This window comes from Beta vulgaris, chromosome 2 (genome assembly GCF_026745355.1).
Source record: "Beta vulgaris subsp. vulgaris cultivar EL10 chromosome 2, EL10.2, whole genome shotgun sequence".
Classification (NCBI taxonomy): Eukaryota; Viridiplantae; Streptophyta; class Magnoliopsida; order Caryophyllales; family Amaranthaceae; genus Beta; species Beta vulgaris.
Genome location: NC_079203.1, coordinates 37,857,789 through 37,880,866, shown reverse-complemented (window position 1 = coordinate 37,880,866; position 23,078 = coordinate 37,857,789). Strand labels below are relative to the sequence as shown.

The 23,078-nt window shown below is 36.6% G+C and overlaps 1 protein-coding gene across 3 annotated transcripts; it reads right to left on the bottom strand.

Moving 5' to 3' along the window:
* Positions 1-3,307: 3,307 nt before the first annotated feature.
* On the bottom strand, positions 3,308-21,422 carry LOC104886766 (ubiquitin carboxyl-terminal hydrolase 26). 3 transcript variants are annotated; one of them, XM_010671268.3, is made up of 15 exons: positions 21,254-21,422; positions 20,198-20,337; positions 19,508-20,104; positions 16,353-16,608; positions 14,645-15,375; positions 12,537-12,645; positions 11,513-11,694; positions 10,950-11,234; positions 10,664-10,871; positions 10,225-10,296; positions 9,856-10,068; positions 8,301-8,564; positions 6,155-6,296; positions 4,650-4,819; positions 3,308-3,696 (listed from the first exon to the last, which is right to left on the bottom strand). In XM_010671268.3, exons 2-14 carry the CDS (start codon positions 20,275-20,277, stop codon positions 4,728-4,730), a joined length of 3,231 nt encoding a protein of 1,076 aa, XP_010669570.1. In that variant the 5' UTR covers positions 20,278-20,337; positions 21,254-21,422; the 3' UTR covers positions 3,308-3,696; positions 4,650-4,727. The 3 variants fall into 3 exon arrangements, with proteins under 3 accessions (XP_010669570.1, XP_010669571.1, XP_010669572.1); XM_010671269.3 differs by having other exon boundaries at positions 3,308-3,612; XM_010671270.3 differs by having other exon boundaries at positions 20,198-20,311.
* Between the last annotated feature and the right edge of the window lie 1,656 nt (positions 21,423-23,078).

Here is a 23,078-nt window from a genome sequence, read left to right as displayed (position 1 = left end):
CAGACTAGATTTACCCCCTGAGTAGCCTGGTCCCAATTTTCAATAAAAGTTCCAATCATATGAGCTAAAGCACTAGGCGAAATAGAGTGTTGCCTAAAAATAATATTATTCCTAGCATACCAAATAAACCACCAAACAATAGAAATAAAGCTGATTGCCTTCATAGAAAGCACTCGTTTTAAATTACAAACATAATCGATAAAGCAAGAGGAACTCACCATAATGGGCATCTCTGAATGAGAAGGGATCCCCGAAGTCAGAGCAAAAACATCTTGACTATAAGGGCAGGAAAAGAAAAGATGACACGCATCCTCCGCATGATAATTACAAAACACACATTCTAGAGGAAGAAAAACATGACTAATCTCCAATCTTTTTTTTGTCGGAAGACCATTCTGACAGATTTTCCAAAGAAAAAACTTAATTTTAGGGGGGATATCCACTGACCAAATCCAGTCATAAGTAACCCGTCTAGATCTATCATCTTTCAAACCTTGAAGAAGAAGCGCACCAGACTTAACTGAATATTCACCATGAGCTGTTAAGCCCCAGATTACCTTATCCTCAACGATATTAGTAGGGAGAAAAATACTACTTATGTCATTAACCACATTTGTGGGGACAAAATGTGATAAAAGATCATGATTCCAACTTCCATTTTCAGAAATAAAGAAGCTAACTTTGATAGACTCAAAACCTTGCCGTATCAGAACATTCGCACTAATGGGCGTATCATAAACCCAATTGTCATTCCAGAAAGAAATAGCCTTACCATTACCAACAATCCAGCGAAGACCTCTCCTAAACGGAGCCCTAAGAGCCATAAGCTTACGCCATTGCCAAGAGACATTTGCCTTTGGTTATAAGAAAACAGAGTGTCTTGCTTTAAATATTTCTGTGTAACCAATCTTACCCATAAATTAGAAGGCATACTAATCAATTTCCAAAGTAGTTTCAGTTGTAAAGCTTGGTTGTTAACTTTAGCTTTCCTTAACCCTAGACCACCCATTTGCTTAGGCAGACAAACCTTATCCCATCCTATCAAGTTAGGGGCTTTAGACTCAGGGCTCTTATTCCATAAAAAATTTCTATATGATCTATCCAAGGAAGAAAGAATATGGGGAGGTAACGAGAAGCTCTGCATCTGAAAGCTTGCCTTTGCCGCAAGATTAGATTGAATCAAAACTGTTCTACCAGCCTGAGAAAGAGAGTTAGCACGCCACGGTTAACTGGCAGAAACCCGTTCTTGAATCAAAGAAAATGAAGCATAGTAATCTTACCACTAACTAGCGGACAACCTAAATAATTCCCTAAGGAATTTGAATTGGACATATGAAGCACTCCACTAAAGACCGAAATTAATTCCTCCGGAGTATTAGAAGTGCATTGAAAAGCTGATTTATGAAAATTTACTAACTGTCCCGACATGAGACAATATTTATCAAGAATAGATTTAATAGCACTAAACTCTCAAGTTTAGCTTTTGCAAAAATCATTGTATCATCTGCAAAAGTAAGAAACGGAATATTACACCTAGAATGACCCAGAGTGACTCCAATTAATTTAGGAGGTTGAATGCTAGCTTGAAACAAAAGTCTTGCCAGCATTTCCGCACATAAAATGAATAAATACGGAGATAAAGGATCTCCTTGGCGAATACCCCTGGAAGGGTAAAAAACTTCTCCCGGAATGCCATTAACTAACACAGAAAATGAAACAGTCGAAATACATTGATCTACCCAACTTACCCATTTTTCACTAAACCCCAGCTTCCTCAAACAAGCCAACACATAATTCCATTCTAACCTATCGTATGCTTTTTCCATATCTAATTTTATGGCCACCCATCCTACCCTTCCTTTTTTCCTAGTAAAAGAGTGGAAAACTTCATGTGCTAGAAGAATATTATCCTGAATCTATCTTTCTGGGACAAAAGCACCCTGCAGTGGGATTATTTTTCCTAGAACTGCTTTCAATCTATTAGCCATGATTTTCGAAATGATTTTATACATAGTGGAACAAAGGCTAATAGGCCTAAAGTGATTAGGATTTTCGGGGTTATCAACCTTGGAATAAGCGTGATAAAAGTATGATTTACCTCTTTAAGAAGTCGACTCGAGTGGAAGAAGGCCGAAACTGCCCTAAAAACTGAGTTACCTACTAGCGTCCAGTACTTTTGATAGAAAAAAGGGGTGAACCCATCAGGGCCAGGCGCTTTATCAGGAGCAAGATCAAAAACAGCATTCTTAACTTCTTCCAACGTAACAGACGCACATAAAAGCTCATTATCCTCCTCAGATATAATTGGGGATAACAACTCTAGATCGATCTCTGGAACAAGCCTACAACTTGCATTAGATTCGAATCTAGACTTAAAAGCAGAGGTGAAACACTCTTCAATATCTTTAGGATGAGCGAGAGAAGTATTTGAAGCATTCTTAATAGACGAAATGATATTACGGTTTCGCCTAATCGAAGCACAGGAATGATAGTATTTGGTGTTAGCGTCACCTAGCTTTAGCTGATTCGATTTGGCACGAATTTTCCAGTACATATCTTGAAATTCAAGAAGCTTACTATGTTTAGCTAGCAGTAAAAATTGATGATTACTCAAGTCGGGATTAACACCTTGTTCTTCTATACAGGATTGTAACTGACCAAGCTTTAGTTCGACTGACCGCAATTGTCGATTTATATTTCCAAATCTTGTAGTGACCCATTTCTTAGAAAGAGATTTTAATAGCTTACATTTTTGAACTACACAAAACATATTAGAGCCTTGAAATTTGTGGCACCAAGCTTTTTTAATAACACTTTAATTGTCTTTAGTGATTTATATTATAGAAAAAATATGATCATGTGAAATCTTGTTAGATACGTCTCAACAAATATATATTAATATAAACTTTTTATAACTTTTACTTATATTAAAAACATACATTGGCAAGCGTGAGAACATGAAATGGTGTAACTATTTCTAAATGAATGAAGTATATTGGTAAGCATTTATTATCACAATTTTCTAAATTTAACTTCAAGAGTCTGTTGCAATAAACATAGAAGATAGAACAGATGGAATATTAGTAAGCTTAGCCCCATACGGCCATACGGCCATACGCAGTGTATAGAGGGAGGATTAGAAAAGTGACTATAAGAGAGGTTATTGATAATGATGTTAGCATATGTTCGAAAATATTAAAGATTTGAACTATCTAATCATGAACATAGAAAGATTATGCATGCCAGAAATCCAAGTAAAACATTATCTCAATGTCAAAAAAAAAAAAAAAAAAAAGAGAGCTCTACATACCAAAACTAATAATTAGAAAAATAAATCTCCCAAAAAGGGATGTAATGGAAATTTTGATTTGAGAAGATCACAAAGCCTTTTCATTGAATAACGAGTGTGGCAAAAGTACAAGTTCATAAGTCCATAAAGCTACTATTATACAGCTCCATTCAACCATGATTAGAGAACACAACATAATACAATGAAATTCACACTGGTAACTAGATTCCGGATCGAAAGGGATTCTATGACGTCAAAATTGATCCCCTCAGCCTCTCTTCTCATATATATCACAATCCAGAAGGCATGATCACCTTGTTCCCCTGCCAAAAGTTTTGGGGAAGAGGGAAATCCCCCGCAAATTAAATCAAAGCAAAGCCGCGACATTAACCAAAATGCTAGACGATCTGAACCACCAAAAAAACAAGGGCAAAAGGTCTTGCCATCAGCAACAAAGTCCAAAAAGAGGTAGGAGAAGATATATATCAAGAAGCATAAAACTATGTAAATGAAAACTAAATAGCTAAACTCTCATTCATCAGAACCTAAGGAAATATTGAATTGAGTTTCACCCATCATATTTTTGGTCCGTCAGCTTTTAATAAGGTTAGAGATGAAATATTCCCTCAAACTTCACGGATCGCATACTAATATTTCGTGAAATATAGAACCATTGACAATTAGCAATTGTTTTAGTAAATAAAAGATTCAGTAAAAATATTTTGATAACTAGAAATTTTAGATCTATATATTGTATAAAAAGAGATAAACAAGGACATTACTTTTTTTATAACACAGTCACATAAGATAAGCACTTAATAGTCCAAAGAGGTACCAGGCAAGTATGGCTAACTGGGTAAAATCTACACAAATTTTCTAGAGGAAGGGTTTGAATCTTGTCAAGTGAGGGTTCTTGGGGATCGACACCCAGATTTAAACTGGGGAATAAGGATCTGGATTTGAGGTATGGTCAGTGTCCTCCTTACTAATTTATTTGAAAAAGGTCTAGGGAGGTACGTTAGTAGATTCACCTTTAACACCATGAACAGTGTGAGTCTAATCTACCCTTTTAACAAGCACCACCGAAGTTCTTTTTTTTTTTTTGTCACATAACGCAAGTACTTAATAGTCTAAAGAATATGTAAGCATATTGGAAAGAAGTACACGATGCTTCTCCACTAATTTTTTTCATTAGAAGTGACTCCTCTTCAAATAGAACAATAAAACTACAACAAAGAAAATCAGTTAAATAGAACTCCAGCATATAGAGCAACAACTCAATAACCAAAGGACTGAATGATATCATGGAACACCTGAATTTACAGCATTGACAAGCATGGTAAACCGGTAGATTCCTCACCTAGAAAAAGTCAAGGTAGGATATGCTCCTGGTAGGCTGGAACTATCAATAAACAAAATGTGGACTAGAAGCTGGCCCTCAGACCACTTGCGAGGTGTTCGAAGTCAACAGTGTTCCACGAAACCCTTCTTCAGCTTGTCGAACTTCAAACTTCTGCTCCGAAAGTTCATCTGAGACTCAGAAAGATCAGACACTATAGTTTCATTCCCGAAAGTGTTCTATGCAACAGTATAATAAACACAAAAACTACGCACATAAACAGTCACCAACAACCACAACAAGATCATACTGAAATCGTGATCATCAACCAGATTTCACTTGTGACTTGACAGAGCTATTGCAATACATAATTTCCAGTACTTGTATATAGAAAAGCTAGGACCTTCCTAATGCTATATATCACACACACACAATGGATAGATATCATTGCCAAAAATGCTGACCAGGAAAAGGAAAAGTAAATAACAAAGTATTGATTAAAAGGAAATGGAAAATTATATATGCGCCTGCAACATAAGCAGCCCAGATATGGCATATAAAAATCCAGCTAATTAAGTCGTACCTGACATTTAAGATTCTAATTCAACCCAAAGCTCAAGTAATTGCATGGAGTTGCTTCAATTTCCACTCTAAATCAAAAGCGGAATATGGTAAAACACTAATTTGTGAATAAGTGAAAGTTAGAAATCACCTGTCACAAGAGCTGTGACAGTGATCACCAAGTGGGCGCCACAGGTCATCAAAGGCAATCCTTGCCTCTAGGTTTGGTAAAGTGGATTGCATCCCAGCCTAACCCAGATCGCAAACGCCCTACAGTATGGACATGCAAGTATGCAAGCCACTTTCTATAATTCCTGACCAATAGGGTAACACCCATCTCATCAAGAATTTCCACTAGTTAGGCACCTATGCAGCATGGGTACTTCTTCTAGGTCACGTACTCGTACCCGCACCCGTACCCGATACGTATCTTGTATGGGTATGCGTACCCTTTCCTAAAATTTCAAAATCTTGCTGTTTTCTGTCCCCGTACCCGAATCCGCACCCGTATCCGTCTATGTGCAACCTAAGTTAGCACTAAACCTAAAATAGTTTCACCCTCCTTCCTCTGGTCCGAATCTATTGATGAACATTTTACTCCCTAGGTGGACTGTCAAGAACTATGTTTACCAGCTTAGAGTGTTTTATATAATCTATAACTAACCTAAGAAAATTCCTTTCAACAGGAAAATATATAACACACACAGAAGCAGTCAAACTAACATAACTGACGGATGAAGATGAAGTAAAAGATTACTTCAGCCAGAAAACGAGTTGGTGCATTAAAGTCACATATAAAAAGGACAAAGTGTTGACATTGACTCCCTCCCTCTAAGACTACAGATCATCAAAGAACACAATAACATTGACAATCCGTAAATCTCCATATTTAAGGGCAATGAATAAAGATTATTTTCAGTATAACGTCTAAATTCATGGTATACTGATCAGGAAGATGTCATTACCAGCTATGTCACGATATTCATGAATTTCTGAATCAGTCACCCATAGCAAGTCCCCTGGGAAAATATTGAAATCAGCCAGGGTATCAGACTCTCCGTCGATCACCTTGGATCCTTTGTGGAGTGTCTGATTTTCTTTAACCACCTGCAGGTAATAGCCATTCTTATCAAGACGTATAGATAATTTTCATCAAACAGCAAGTAAAAAAAATACAAAGGGATAAAAAAAGTCAAGGAGAAAGAACTGGCCACTACTAAATTTACATTGTGGCCCTTTTTTAAGTGCATTTGAAAGCACTCTTTCACACGTCACACTAAGGACACCTTTTTTCAATGCATTTGAAAGCTCTTTCACACATCACACTAAGGCCACAACTGATAATTCATTGACAACACAATAACATCAAGAGCACCAATAAAGGAGCTGCTTAATTAATTCACATTTTCTCTTCCTCCAAGCTGATAAGTCTTATCTTACTCCTATATTAGAGCACTTGGAAAACCAAACCTCCCCCCCCCCCCAAAAAAAAATATAAATATATGCATAGATAAAAGCCATTGCAAAAAGATGAAGGATCCACAACAGACACCAAAGATATGAATATATTTCTTGCTGTATCCCTAAGTCACAGCTTTAGCAGATAGAGCTCATCAGGAACTTTCAGCACCCTTCATTAGGTCAACTGCAGCAAAGAGCACTGTGCATCCTCCAAAGCAAAAAAACTTACTGGAGCATGGACTTTCGTCATTCTTCATTACCTATAAAAGATTATCATAGTACAGTACACCTGCCCAGCAGGTGGATCGAGCGGGTTTTAGGTTCGGTAAATACATGTAAGGTGTATTAGCAGGTCCTGTCAGATATGGGTCGGGTTATGCGGGTTAGAGTAGGAAAAGAGGTTTTTGCGGGTTAGAGTAGAAATACGGGTCAATGATGCCTCTTCATCAACTTTCTTATCAATCTAAATTTCATAAAATGAGCATTTTTTGTTAGTAAAAGTGTAAAACTATCATATCATGATTAGTAAATTAGTAGTATAACAGTCATATTAGTAACATATATAAAATTTAATCAATAACAAAAAAAAATGGTACTACAGATGATATTCTATCATAAAAAAATCAAAGCTATTGAAGTTGATGTGAAAGTAAATATTTATTTCATGTAAATACTTCCCCGCTCCCGTTTAATTGCAACACACTTCCGGTTTCAAGATTACCAATGCACAATTTACACTAAAAATATTCAGTTATGTTTTGGTAAAAATTATAAATATATTAATAAAGTACACATTGAGACGAATCCAACAAGATCTCACATGCCTATATATTTTTCATACATATGAAACACAAAAGCTAGTTATACGAGTGATTATGAATAGTAACAAAACGGAAAAACGGGCAATGTTGCAATTAAATGGGAACGCAGGAAGTATATAATTACGTTTGATTATTTATTAGTCATATTATTAAAAACATTACATTTTACATTAATAAATATATTTTAATTTTTGTTAGAATTTCAGGTCAATCGGCTCTTGGCCGCATTCAAACGTAACCCAAAATTTTCGGGCTCATCTGGTTCGTGTCATTGCGGGTTTTGGTTCAAAAAGCTTGTTCGGCCACCAAAGAAAAACAGCTCGTCTCGGGTTTTCTGATGGGTCATTTTTTGGACAGGCATATAGTTTATTATGTCCCAAAACTGTTATTTCAATCGGATAGTGACAAAGGACTCTCACCAAACACCTTCAATATCAAACATCAAGACTTGAATATACTCCTGTCGTCCACAAATAAACAATTTGTATACTTTTTTGGTCAATCCACCACTAAACGTTGTGAAAAACTACCCTAATCAATCCATGTGATTTGGATCCCTCCAAGGCTCCAACTTCCTCTCTCACCTCTCTCTCTCTCTCTCTCTCTCTCTCTCTCTCTTCATATCTTATGTCATGTGGGGTCCTCTATTTCAACAACCTTTTTTATTTACATTTAAACTAACAGAGAAAGTCTGCATTCCCCTACTCTTTACTCTTAAGATGTGTATGCAAACCTAACAGGATGTTTATTTGTGGATGGAATAAATATATAAAATAAAAGATCTTGCTACTGAAGCTGACAAAGGACAGTCAGAAGAGATGCAACCTACCCCGAAAGATTCCCAGATCATCATCTTTAATTGATATATCGTCGTAGAACCTGAAACTTTCAAATTTTTGGAATTGCCAAAAGATGTCTTTCTGGAGCGCTTGGAGGTCCGACGATCAGCCTCAGAATTGTTCCCAGAAGCTTCTAAAATTGATTTCGGAACTTCCTTGCCACGTACAAAACAAACACAAATGTCCTCGTTACTATAATTGAGTCTCCGCATCAACTCGCAGCTTTCTCTCTCTCCAATGCATTCTTCACATATCTTGAAATAGGATAGTAACCAAAAATTAGAAGCAAAAAAGGTACAAGCTAGCAATTGCTTATAATACTATTCCAGTCACCACCAGATTCAGTCCAGAAATTTTTCTCACATGTAGAAATACACAGAAAATTTTGACTTCTTAAAAGATCAGCAAGAATTACTGTCCTACAATAATTTGCATAACTTCCGATTTTGAATGTTCCAACTTCCGAGCAGTTAGCACTTCCCTTTCATGGTTCTCTTTCTCCACATTCTTTATATCCCTCTCTATAGTTACTCTTTCCCACCCTCTACCCACTTTCACACTTTCTACATATTTAACAATTATACTTAATCTCCATGCCAAAAGTACCCTTGCAACTAGTTTTGGGGCAAAGGAATTATTTATAACAAGCTAAGAGGACCAACAGCCCTCATCCCAGGGAAGTAAAGGTAAATATGCATACATGCACAGGTAACAAAAAGAGATTAGGCCAACATTTGCATAGAAACACTGCAACCACCCTTATAACACATTGTGAGCACCAATAGTGCACAAACGGAAGTCATCTATCTTTTCTTCTATAGCCCACTTGTTCATACAACCAAATTTCCATTGCCCTTCAAAGTTGACCCTCTCTAAGCAAATTTTTTATTCTTTGCAGATCTCCAGCAGAAAGCCACATCGAACAAAAAATGCATCACCCGTCATTTGTTGGATCTCACGATAGATGTATATATGCCTCACATAGACTAACCAACAAATCCTATCTCCCCACTCTACAAATTATAATTAGTTCAAAAGGGATAACCGGGATCAAACTCTTTTGAGTAATTACTTCCTCCCTTTTTATTAGTTACAAACTTACGTGTTGACTTTCACACTTGCCAAAGCACGACTTTCACCATTAATCATTAACTTTCTATTATTGAAAATTAAAGAAAGTTGAAATGTTGTAAATTATACTGAGATCAATCCAACATCTTACATGTTGAAAACTGTTATCCACCTTTATACTATTTATCAATGTCCGGTTAAATATAGTATATGAATAGTCCGAAAGTCAAAACATGGCAACTAACAAAAGACAGGTACTCCAGCATGTCTTTTGCTTGACCAAATCACAACCTTCTGCATTTCTTAGATAATAATTAGGGAAAGAAAGATGGTCATCAAAGGAAAGAGACCCCCCCCCCCGGTCACTGATTATCCGCAACAGACTCCCAGCGTGATAGTGCTTACAGCATAGAAGGCACTTAACAGAATTTTCAGCATTCATTAAAAGCATATACGATGAAGTTCAGGAGATACCTCAGGAGAAGTTTTTATCACAGGCTCCCTAGACTCCAGCTCATTATTTTGATTATCATTCATAATATCCTCTGTAATTGGAATCTCCTGGCAAGATCCATCATTCACATTCTTAAATTCAATCTCAGCCAGTATGCCTCTCTCTTCTTTTCCAGCCCATTCTTCACAGAAGTGTTTCCAGTCATTTTCAGTTACCATCATCAGGCCATCTGTCTATAATTGGGAAAAAAGTGAGCAAGCATGCTTAGGCAAAAGACTCATTGAGAGTAAATATAAACATGGTACAGTATGAACCTGATTCTATATCCATGTAACTCATCAACATGGTTATGGATGGTATGCAAGAGAAAAGATCTTCTTAACACTCACCGCAGAGATCTTCTGCGATATTACCCCACGTTTGCATGTCAAGCCCAAAGGCCTCTCCAGCAGTCGAGAATGCTGGACACAAAGTGGAAGAAAATTAGTCAAAATATTAAAGTAATTTATTGCATTGAAGAAATTTCACTACAGGTATTCCAAATCCCTCTAAACATAATTACAGCAAAATTTTGCCACAGTACATGTTGAAAGATTTTTTAATTTGGAGTTCTGCTGGTCCCGTGAGCTCTCCTATATCCAACATAAGTAGCATCACTTTTCCTAATAACCTCCCCACCAAAACACCCCCTCCCCAAAACGTTTTAACTTTTAATACTTTAATAGGCAAAATGTCTCTGAAAATTCTTCAGCTATTTTACAGAAACAAATCTTCATGGCCATACTACTAAATGAAATGCTCCAAGGCACAAATGAAGGTGGAACTCACTGTTGGACATATAAGTGAATCAATGACACCATCTAGGCGCTCAGGCTCCATAGTTGAAGTTGAATTTTTTCCACTTATATTTACGTAGCTTCTCCATGTTGACAGCCAAGAAGATGGCAGCAAGTAGTACTTGCAATTAGCAGAAAGTGGGACACCCTTTCCAAGAGCCAATTTCTCATGGTTCTGCCGCTGTTTCAACTTGACTTCTCTGCAGCACGAAAGAAAATCAGTAATATGTGAATATGCATCATTTCAATAATAATAGTATTAAGGCCGAACCAATCACCTCAGAGTATCCTCCAAAGAAGCCACTTCAGTGAGCTCCAGACGACACTCTGTACATGTCTCTGCATCTGATGGAAAAGTTGAACATCCCAACTGATCATCTGGCTTCACCAAGTTAGAATTTTCATAGAGAAGAATCCAGAGACTCTCAGGAACTAATAATCGCTTAGCACCAGTAGCTTGCTCAGGCATGAGTTGCCCATGCGGACACCTTATTGAAGCTGTAGGTCCTGTATCAGCTTCAGAGGGGTTATCACTAGCCTTTCTCCGCAACCACAGATGTAACCTATCAGAAAACTCTAATTACAATGCTAGTTATCCAGAGTAAGTAACATAGATCTAGAAGCCTCAAAAGAAACAAACATAAGATAAATAACTTTCACAATCACAAAAGCTGTCTTCCGATTTCAGTACGCAAGCTAAGCATGAATTGGTCATGAGGACAGTAGAAACTAGAAATGGATTTGCAGATCATACACATAATTGTTTACACAGCAAATAAAAATGAAACACTTCGTGTCTTCGTCATAGAAGACAGATGAAAGAAAACCTCTTCCAACTTACCATGTTTTAGAGATGTAGTACAGTTTACCCTCCAGATGTTTGCCTGCAAGTGCAGATTCTGCAAGGTCTTTCATGTGTGCCCTTCTATCTCTATAGCTATCAGCAGTAACAATTGCACGTGCTGAATCCATTAAGCAGTGAATGCAATAGTCCTCCTTGCCCAGACAAGGACCTCCATTGTACTGACATATACAAAATTTGTCAGAATGAGGAACAAAAAGAAGTCACTGCAAACAGCAATTCAAATACATTTGGATAAGAGTTAGGACAAATTTAAGTTAGGCCACAATGTAACAAGCATGGGAAAGATCTTATCTTCCATGATTTGTCATAACCTGAAGTTTATGTTCTTATTGCTAACCATGAGTCCATTAGACCCATGCCTACCAGAACCAAAATTATCTACCAGATCACAACCACATTCACAATTTACCCACCCAAAAAATTAGAAAGGTAGAAAATGAAAAAGGCTCACTAAATCACGAGGATTTCACCAAAAAATCATTTATCTCTCAAGCAACGATCCCAGTTCACCTGAATACAGAGACACTACAGCCACTACCCAGCTTCCTTAAACATTAATAAAATTGCCCACATCGACTAAATATTGCAGTCCACAACCTCCTAAAGACCTAACCCCTAAAAAGAAAAGTGTGACTTTTTCGTCATTTCTGAAAGGTAAAATAATTAGGTCCGCAGTATTTGTGATCCTGACTGCCGAATACTAGTAACATACTGTGAATTGCATATTATATCCCAAGTTACAAACTTTTTGGGAACATGTTATTTGTCCATTCAAAATAGCAGTGCAATATTTCATTATTTGTTACACTATTTCGGAAACCAAAGGACTCAATCATCAAGGTATGGAAATTACAGGATGTCCATCAGTCCATTTTCACAGGAAATGAAGGAAAACAACACATGTCCAATTTAAAGTGAGTAGATAGAATTCCACAAAAACAGAAATGGTGTGACATAGTGTTCCACCTTCTGGGTAGGCAAGCACTTTAACAAAACATACCTTGGAAAATAATAAAGTCCAAGCTTTAGCTGACAACCGTTTCATGGCAACAATACTTGACACTGGTACTTTCCCATGCATGCACTGAATTATTTTGTTGTCTATGGCACTGCAAGCAATAAAAATATTTCATAAAGTGGCAACTGTGAACTATGTCACTATCCAAAGTGGAAAAAAAATGTGGAAGTACTGGAGCTATTCACAAACCAATTTGCCAAAACACCCTATATAGAAAGTATTAATGTTCTTGATTTTTCAAACAAAACGAAAATCTTACAAGTATCCTATAATTGCCATTAGATCTTTGCATTCAACTACGGGATTTTGATCATGGTTAAGATGAAAAAAATTTATAGAAGAAACCCTCAAAACAAAAGGCAACTCATCATTCATCATTGTCATGAATTCATGGGAGAGTCTGCTTCCATCTATATGACAATTTGAGATCAAGAAGCAACTCTTTCTTCATATAAAAATTCATAGATCATCAACTTAGACATGCATAATCTTCGGGAAAAACTAGCTTCACTAGTAAGAAACCTGCTCTTTCTGAGATCATGGATATTCGAACTAAATTAACAACCCCCCTTGACCTGCTTTTCTCCAAAAGTAATTAAATCACCATTTTTTCCAGCCGCAATAATTCTATCCAGCCATAAATCACCATCATTCTTCCATCTATCCGCTTGCCGAGAATATGTAAAACAAGACACAAGTCTCCGGTTTGTTATCTCAATCCAGAGAACTATTGTTCCCAACACTTTGGAAGCTCATTTTTTTAAACATCTGGACAACCTAAAAATCCACGAATGTGACCCAGCTTCTTAACCTTGCCTCTCGATTTTGACCAACAACAACCCTTCTGTACCATCAACATTACCCAAAGTCTCTAGGGAAGTTGTTCCCTAATCAACCCTGATCTTATATGCAATGACCATCAACTACCCAAATACATGAAAAGTGCACATAGGGTAATGAGTGATCTACCTGAGTACATCAAAATCCAAGAGCCATAGAATAGCGAACCTTTTACTATTTCGCTATCAGATCTCGAATACTTTCTCAAGGATCATCAACCTTCTCCCGAGGGTAAAAAAATCCTTGAAAACCTTGGTATGAGTCAAAATCTTACTAAAGGGTCACATCAGCATTAATCTTTAAAGACAAAATGTTGGTAGACAGAGGCACTCTTCAACCTTGAGTAGAATCCCACACAGTCTACCCACTCGCCTCACACACTTTCTCAAAGTTCATTAAAAAACAAACCTTGGATTTCCCCTTGATACACTCATACAAACACTTCTAACTTCTTCTGTATACTGGACCAGTTCACAGATACATTCATACTTAGGAGAGGCTAAGCCTCCCCAAGACCCCAACCTCCTTCCCAATGACCACCATTTCCTATAAACTTTTTTGGTAACTTTAGTGAAGGAACGAAAGTAAAGGGAGAAAGAAAATAACTATATTGAGTATTTTGGTTTAAAAGAAAGAATTGAGAGCAATCCTAGGTTCTGTTAGCAATTAGTAAGGGGAAGACAGAAAAAAGATGGCAGCTTTCTGTTTACTCGTTCTACCTAAAGTCCTCCGATTTTGGAAGAAAGGAAAACGGAAAGTTAATGAGCTTTTATGCCCATCACTCTCTTTCCTTCCTATCAAAACTCGTAAATATTGGAGCCAAACGCAGTTTCCTTTCCTTTCTCTTCCAATCTTGTCTACATAATAAGCTGTAAAAGAGAGATCACATAGATTTGACTCATCTCACACATAAATTCCGTACATCATAGTATGTCCACATAGTCCACATTTCACACTTCCTTTTCTTAAAAGAGGAATGAGCTATCAACTTAGCCTGCATCTTGGACTTCATCTCAAATTGTATAGGTTCCAAACTACTCTTGTGAAGGACAGAGTCTCCTGCAGCATTTAGCTTGAAACTAAACTTTCTCCTCAAAAACTGTCTGAACTCTGAAGTATCATTAACAAAATATAGAAAATCTATTTCTGACGCATATCTCACATAAGAAGCATGAAAATTAAACACATGGGAAATCAAGAAACAGAAAACAGCAAGCTCGTTACATATGAACGATAAAATGTACACTTACGAAGGAGTCACGTTGTCAGCCCATTGCCGTAGCCATTCCATGGATATCCAGAAGTATGGTTCTTCAAGGGAAAGAACAGGTGCTTCTGAAAGAATAGAACGGACTTCTTGTCTTCGCTCTGTGATGGTGTTCACCTCCCGTTCCTTTCTGGAATTGTATTTTTCACATGAATCAAGGTACAAATCATTTAGTGCTTTTATTTCATCAGCAAGATGAGGTGGAAGGGGAAGACTACTGTTAACTGGAACTGAAGCACCAGCAATTTTCTCATTGCTAGCATTATACACCATCGACCCATTCTGAATTCTCTTTCTAGATCTAAGAGTATACATCAACATATATGCATCGCTTGATGAATAACTCTCCACATGACCATTTACATTAGATGACCCACGCTGGTCAACATCATTGTGATTCTCATCTGAAACAGCATTCTTAGCTACTGGGCTAGGTGTGCCGTCTGTCTCAGAGGCAGAACGCGATGAACCTTCTCCAAAAGGATGATATCCTAAGCTCGAAACATGTTCATCATCAAACTCCCACCACCGCCCGCTGCTTTCATCCTTGATGTGAGCCACATAATGGCCACTGTTGACAGCAGTTCCCTTATGAACCAGCACTGCAGATAAGCCATAGACTAAAGCTGATTCTAAGGGCTCGGCAAGTCTTTGTCCCATATCCAGCTTGTCAAGAAAAGAAAACGCAGAAGTGATTTTCTTCTTTGTTGTTGTCTAGACAGGTAAGACAGAACAATTAACAAACAAGATAAACTTATGACAGAAGAAAGCTGTTAAAAACTACTCCAGAGAACCTTCAATTCAAAGCTGTAAAACAATGAAGACATGGACCATGCAAAAATGATGATTTCTATATAGCAGGCTCTAAAATTGCATACTGTGGTAAGGATTGACTAAAAAAACTGTGTACGACACTGTCCAGACTTTATGAGCTAAAAAAGAACTAAGCTATGCTTCTAAAGAAGATGAATAACTTCAACAGATTGCTGAAAAGCAGGTAAGGACAAAACATACCCAAAAAAAAGAGACATGCAGAAACTTAATTAACTACAGAATACAGATTGCAATTTGCAGCATATCCTAATATGGCATAACTTCAAATAAGCTCCAGTAGAGTTTTCCAATGTCAACAAAGTGGCTCTCACCTCATGGAGTGCATTTTTTAGTAGTTCTACCAAATTACTGCCCTCTAAATAATATATACCACTCCTAAATAATCCCTTCCTAGGCAAACGAAGCCAAAAGAATTCTGGAGATTATCTCGTCATTTGTCCAATGGAATTTACAAGCAATAGCCAGAAAATTCTAAACCTGCAAGCTGAAACAGAAAATTCTTCCCCCCCTCTCATATCCAACCAAACAGTTTCGGTTATGAAGACGTAAATATCAGGTCGCAATGACGTATTGCCCACATTAACCTCTATTGGTAATAAGAAGCAAGTGCATAAATTGAGGCATAAAGTTCAAAACAAAAACCCAAGCCAAATTTACAATTTGCAGGTAGGATCAGGTCTACTGAAGTTTTCCAGGCTTTAGACATTAGAACTGCAAAACTTACCAGAAATGAAATCCAGAGCTAGTCACTAGCAAAAATGTTCATTACTCATTTATTATAAAGATTAAAAAAAAATTAAAACAAGAGATATATATTATTAAAGGAACAAGCAATATAATTAATTACATGTTATTACCTTTTGGAGGAAGACACATCGCTTCAGCTGGAAGTTCAATACAGGCGGCAGAGTGCGCAATTTAATAGAGCGAGTAGCATCAACTCTAGTCCCACATGAGTCACAGTGATATTGATTATCCCCTTCAAGTTTTTCCTCGCTAAGGTAATCACTTAAACTTTCATCTAAGCTCTTTAACCCCTTCACATTCAATTCCAGTTCATAAAAGTCCTCCACATTTGAAGACGCTTCAGAAGTTTGCCCACATTTCGAACATCTAAAAGAGATCAAGTAGTGTCAATAATATACTCTACATGACCATTACAATAGGATGTAGCAGTTTTCCTCCACAAGAAATTTTTATAAATAGGATTTAAGGAGGCATGAGAAGCTTAAGGTAGAAACTGCATTTCAAAGGAAATAATTTTACCAAGAAGTAAACACATTACAAGTTTACAACCCTATCAAGAGAATCCCTGGCTTATTTCTCTTTTGGGATGAATGGTATACTCTTTAACAGGAAGAAGTTACAAGAAAGTGTGGCAATTTCTCTGGATATCTGAAAGCAATAAGCCAGCAACAGACTATACAAAAGCAAGAAAACACAGCATGATCCCATAACACGCCCAATCTCACTAGCATTATAAGTCTACTAAAGGAACTTGTCACTGAGCTCCAACCTAAATACCCAAATAAATGCCAAAAACAGAGCACATGCCTCCAAATCCCAGGCCCCTTGTCTCATTCTCCTCCTATAGCCAACCCACCTCACGTCCAAGTGACTCGTATTAAAGAGATTGAACACAGTCAAAGTTACCCTTCAAATGCAAGAAGCCCTACTCTGTCTCCTTCTATATTTTGCACCTTCTGTCAACAACCGACTCACTTTCAAGTGCCTCATATTTAAAAGACGAAAAACAATCAAGGCTTCTAGTCCCCTTTAGAGTAAAAAGCCTACTTCATCTCTTTCTAGATATGCCCTAATCAAACCCATGCCATGCAAGGGCTGATTATGATGTCTAAAATTGTAATTCCTTTGGAGTTTGGACATATTAGCATCTACAGTGAATATAAAAAAGAATGGAAATAAAAGTATCAGCAAAACTTAAACATTGCTCCGAGGTGGCACTTAATATGATCCCACAAAACGAAAGAACAATAGTAGTTATGAGATGTCATTATGCTACCGAAATTCTCCACATTTATACTTTGTACAAGTTGACAAGTGTATCTAATTTAAAGCATATTTCTAGTTGGATTCAATGTTAAAAAGTTTCTAAATTGTGTAGCAAAAGCTATACTGAATTCACGTATTATAAATATCTTTATTCGTTTATTAAAGATCAACCTCAATTTTCTTATCCTCGGCTCTAAATATCACTTTATTATCATTCTAAAACTCCGTGTATTTCCAATATCGTATTTGTATTAGAACAAGCATGCTTAGGTGGAACTTTATATACTTTTCGAATAATTCCTCTATATATAGAGTAAGTAAGAGATAAGGTCATACAGAGCCGCTGCCCAAACAAATCACCAAGAATGTTTCTTTCATCTTATTTTTGACACAAAAGCCTTGACCTTCTAAATAAACTTGGAAACAGGGAAAACAGCACAATTTAGTGTTGCTTACAGGTATAAAAAGTACAAGAAGAGTGGCCTAAAGATTCAGCAAATCAGCCAATCAAAGAAATCGCAAAAACAATTAGGAAAACACAAAAAGAAGCAAGATGTAAAACCACCACACTTCCCAAATTCCAAGCTGCCCACCTCCTTAGGCTTACAACAAAATCCAGAGCAATAAGATGTTTCCTTCTCTTGCTATCAACCCCTGACTAGAGAAAATATCATATAAGCCTCTGTAACGTCCTAATTACATTAACTAGCGCCTTAAAATTGGAAATGTTACTGATAAGGAGATTATAAATTTATAACAAGCAAGACATACAAGTCATCCTCTGTACCCCACCCCCCAAAAAAAAAGAAGAGAGAGAGAGGGAGAAGGAAAAAGGCAAAGTAGGCTCCCTTCACCCAACCAACCTTATAAGAACCTTCTAGATCACTGTATCCAAGGATTAGCCCACTAAAAAAACTCTAAGGTACACAATATGACGGTTTTTGAGTCTAAACTGCAGAGTGGAAAGCAAGGCTATTAACAGTAGGAAGAACCCAATTAAGCTTAAAGGGACTCATCAAATTATACGAAGACCATGCTCAAGTTCAAAAACACAGGAAGAGTGAGCAAATCTTAAACTTAGCAATATAAACAAAGAGGAAGATGATAGACAGATAAATGACAGATGGTAAACATCCCAAACTGATATAGAAGGTGGAAATATATTCAGCCTAAGACAAGTATCATGACATACAAAATAACTTAAATATCAACTACAACATATAGCAACTGTAAAGTCCTAAAAGGCAAGATAATCTATACTGTCAGAGATGATGGTGTGGTTGTCCTAGTTGACAAACTATACACTAGTATGTGTACATTAACGCATTCAGAACTTTAGAAGGTGCCTTGTTGAAATGTAATGAGAGCTAGTTTAATGTCAAACCAATTCTAACCTGGGATACGTTTCATAAGTAGGCATCCATCCCATGCCAGCACATAGAAGAAAATCCCTTCACAGAATAATTCTAATTTAGTTGTAACCAAACTGCAGTCTTATAGCATATACAGTACCTTCAAAACCACGCCTTATCAAAACCAAGATCCCGTTCTTAGTCGATAGCCAGTTCAAAAAAACCACCACTCTCTCCACTTTCTTCCCCGTCAACAAGTTTTCATAAGTGCTCATAATATTTAGTCGACCCAATCAGAAAAAGGGAGCAAGAGTTTGTTGTCTTGTTGATGTAACTAATAGTCTTTCACTCTCCCATGACATAAAATTTCTTTATCTGGAAGAACATTCGTGGTCCAGCAAATAGACAAGCAAAAACAACAAAGACAAAAGAAAGAAGTAGAAAAGCTAGCAATATATCACATAGCGAACCAATTAAAATAAGCATTGGTTTAAGCCATGGAGGTACAGTTCTCTAGATATAATAAGTACACTGATGGTAATACCATGATATAAGTATATAATGTATTTAAAATAAAACAGTGTACATGAGTAACAGGACAGGACATTTAAAAGTTAAGAACAACCAAGTAATTTATCCAGCAATACCTGGTAACATGTGACATGCTTCCCCTAAAAAGGTCTTGAACAATTGTTTTTGCCTCCGGGACTCCAGAATGGCTCAAGCATCTTTCCACCAAAGACAAAAGTAAAGTGAGGAACTCATGGCTGTCCTGCTGAACACCATTATCCAACTCGAGCTCTTTTATGAAAGGTGCAGAGTCAATAAAAGCCATCTTACTGCCATGCAACTGTGCAAAAAGGCGTGCCAATTGATCCAACACAGGTTGCTGCTTAAGAACATGCGGTTCAACAGAAAAAATACCCTCGCGAAAAGCCCTGTTCATGTAAAGGAACTGAAGTATGCTGTTGGCATAGCATGTGGCCCCCAAATTTGTCAAACCAGCAGGAGAATCAACCGAAGATCTAAGATCCGTACTTGGATCAGGACCAAATGAACTAATTACGTCTGAAATCTTTTGCCACAATCCAGTTTTACGGCTTCCATTTGAGAGTGGGATTAGCCCACAGAAACAATTGGGATTGTCCTTTGTATTGACACGGCACCCTTGGCAACTAGTCTTTCTAATATTGTAAAGTTGTGATAAATCATCATCTGTAACTTGCCCGGTTGAGTGAATCCTCCTAAACAGTGTACATTAGGTAAGATAAAATTCACTGGAAGGAGTAAAATTGGAATAAAAGGGTACCCTCAAACAAAGAGGACAGGTTACATACCTCAAGATTTCAGATTTTGCATCAACTTCATCCTCCGGTCTATTGCGTTTATTCTTGTTACGAGTTGCTGGCCGGCTCATTGTCACAAGTAACAACTAATACAAAACCCCAGGACTGCAAGCAATGTAGACACTAAGACACTGGAAGAGGAACAAAAAAAAAATCAAATATCGTATAAGACGACTCAAAAAGATTCAATAGCTCACAGCTAACCAACTGATGAAAGTAATTGATCTTGGGAACCTGGGTACCACCGTACCATACATGATGGCAGTGTACTCCATCACTTAAGCAAACAGTTTCAAATCTAGGATAATCCCAACCAGTTCCAGTTTCATACACATTGAGTCCTTTTTATGGACAACTGGACAAGACTCCTCTCTCTCTCTAACATATACATATATATAGGTCAATCGCAAACATTTCCATTTTCGTACACAGAAAGGGAATATTTGCAAAGTCTAGTCCCCTTTGGCTAGCAACCCTAGTCTATCAATATTATATTTCTTTTTAAAATAAATTAGCATTAATATAATTTATAGAGTTTACTGTCAACCAATTCTACCATTTTGACTGTCAAAAGATAGTATGATGATCTAACTAATCCACCATGGATGTATCAGGCCCGTCCCTGAGCCAGGGCAGGAGGGGCGGCCGCCCTGGGCCCGGGGATGACAGGCCATTCATCCCTCATTTCCAGCCACAACACTTGAAAAATTGATATGATGAAATTAACAAGAACAAGTGAACACAAATATGCGTATCTACAAATTGTAACATAAATTTTCTTATCATTTAGTTCCAAGAAACAAAGATGAATTAACAAGTTATGCCAGAAATTCGAATGATAAGTTTATAACATGTAAATTATCCCTAAAAACATGAAATAACATATATGCGATAAAGAAAAAATAAGTTGAATTCAAGAAACAAACAATAACAACCGCATAAAACCAATCGCATGAATAATGACATGAAGTAGATCTTAAAAATCGCAATTCCACACCAAAATCCGCAACAAAACAAGTAGATTCATCTAAGGAACAAAACAAGAACCTGCAATTCGAGCTTTGGAATTAGCGTATGAGTGACGAATTTGCGTATGAGAATTTAGAGGTTCTAGAGGTTCTAAAGGAATTGAATTTGCCTCTTTTGGAGTGTTACTATACGCCTGTAGCTATGTAGTTTAAGATTTTTCTTTTGATGCAAAACACCCGAAAATGTAAGACTCCAAAAAGATTTAAATTGAAAAAACTTGAATTCACGAGTTTATAATAATTTATTTTTATTTTTTGATTTATTGGAGCCACCACGGCGATACAAAGGATAAGAAAGGGGAGATTATCGTACACATCACCTCAATTCTAACCACTAGGTCAAGACATCCTTGGTTTATAATAATTTATTATATACCAAAAATTTGTTATGACTTTAAATATTATTATATAAATACGCTTATTATTTCTAGTCGGTTCTCTCCATTTCATTTTCACATCAGTTACAATCAGTTGGATTCAAGCTCCATTTTGGTAGGGTGTAAAATATTTTTCATGAATTATTTTCCGTTGTTTGGTATGCTAAGGGGGTATAAAACAAGTTTTCAATCAAAGTAGCTGTAGGTGGAAATTATTTTCCTTTAGAAAAGAGGAGAAAATACATTTTTCTCCCTTCTCCTTAGCAACCTTTTACTTTTCTCTTATACATCTTCTCCCTTTCCCTTCTACTTTTCTCTTTTCCATAACTTTTTTAGATTGTACCAAAAAAAAAAATTAGCTTCACAATTGGATTTTCTGCTTTACATCCAACCAAACGGAGCCTCAATTCTAATCAGTTTTGTTCAATTCCTAATTTATCTCTCTGATAATAAAATAATGATTATTATTATTACAATTACGATTATTTTATCATTAATATTATTACTATTACTATTACTATTACTATTACTATTACTATTACTATTACTGTTACTGTTACTATTATTATTACTATTACTATTACTATTACTATTACTATTACTATTACTATTACTATTACTATTTGTAAACACAAATTTTAGATGTCTGCAAAATAGAATCAAAGATGTGAACAAATGATAATTTTATTAATATAAAAATTTGAGTACAATCTCTAATATATATATCCATTGATTCGATCTCCAAAGATGATTTGATTTTCTTGAATGAGGGTCTCCCGGGTTGATCTCCTTCAAGTATGGTTTCTAGAATAGAACGGCTTGGATGCTTGTTGTTCTTTTTCTAGGTTGAATGATTTGATTTGGATGTGTAGACTATAGAGTTTCTAAACTCTAGAGCAGCTTTCTCTCTCTCTTTTTTAGTCTTCTATTTTTCCTCCTTGACAAATGAGGAGAAGCTCTCTATTTATAGAGTTAGGAGAACACTAGGGTTTCTACTTATCCTGCCTCCCGGGGTCATGGACATAACCCCACTTAAGAGTCCAAATTTTCATTTAATGAGTCAATGACCCAACAATAAATAAATAAAAATAGGTCATGTTTAATAGTAAGCCCAAATTAATTAATTTAGATGATCACCCATTCATAAAAGTCAATATTTGACTTTAAAATTTAAATGGTTCAATTAACAATGTGACGCGGCATATAATAACACTTTTTATGCCTACAAATTGCCCAATCGAGACTGCATCACATACACGATTTTAAGTGTTTAAGCGTGATCGCGTCTCGATTATTTTTCATGACAATCATAGGACATTTGCGTCGACTTGGCTTGTGAGAGAAATAAGCCAAGGTTCATAAACACCTTGCTCCAAAAAAAAGATGAGAGAGAAAGAGAAAAGCCAAGAGAAAAAAGCCTCAATTTATCTCAAAATAGAAACCCTCGCCAACCAAAATTGTCTGAAT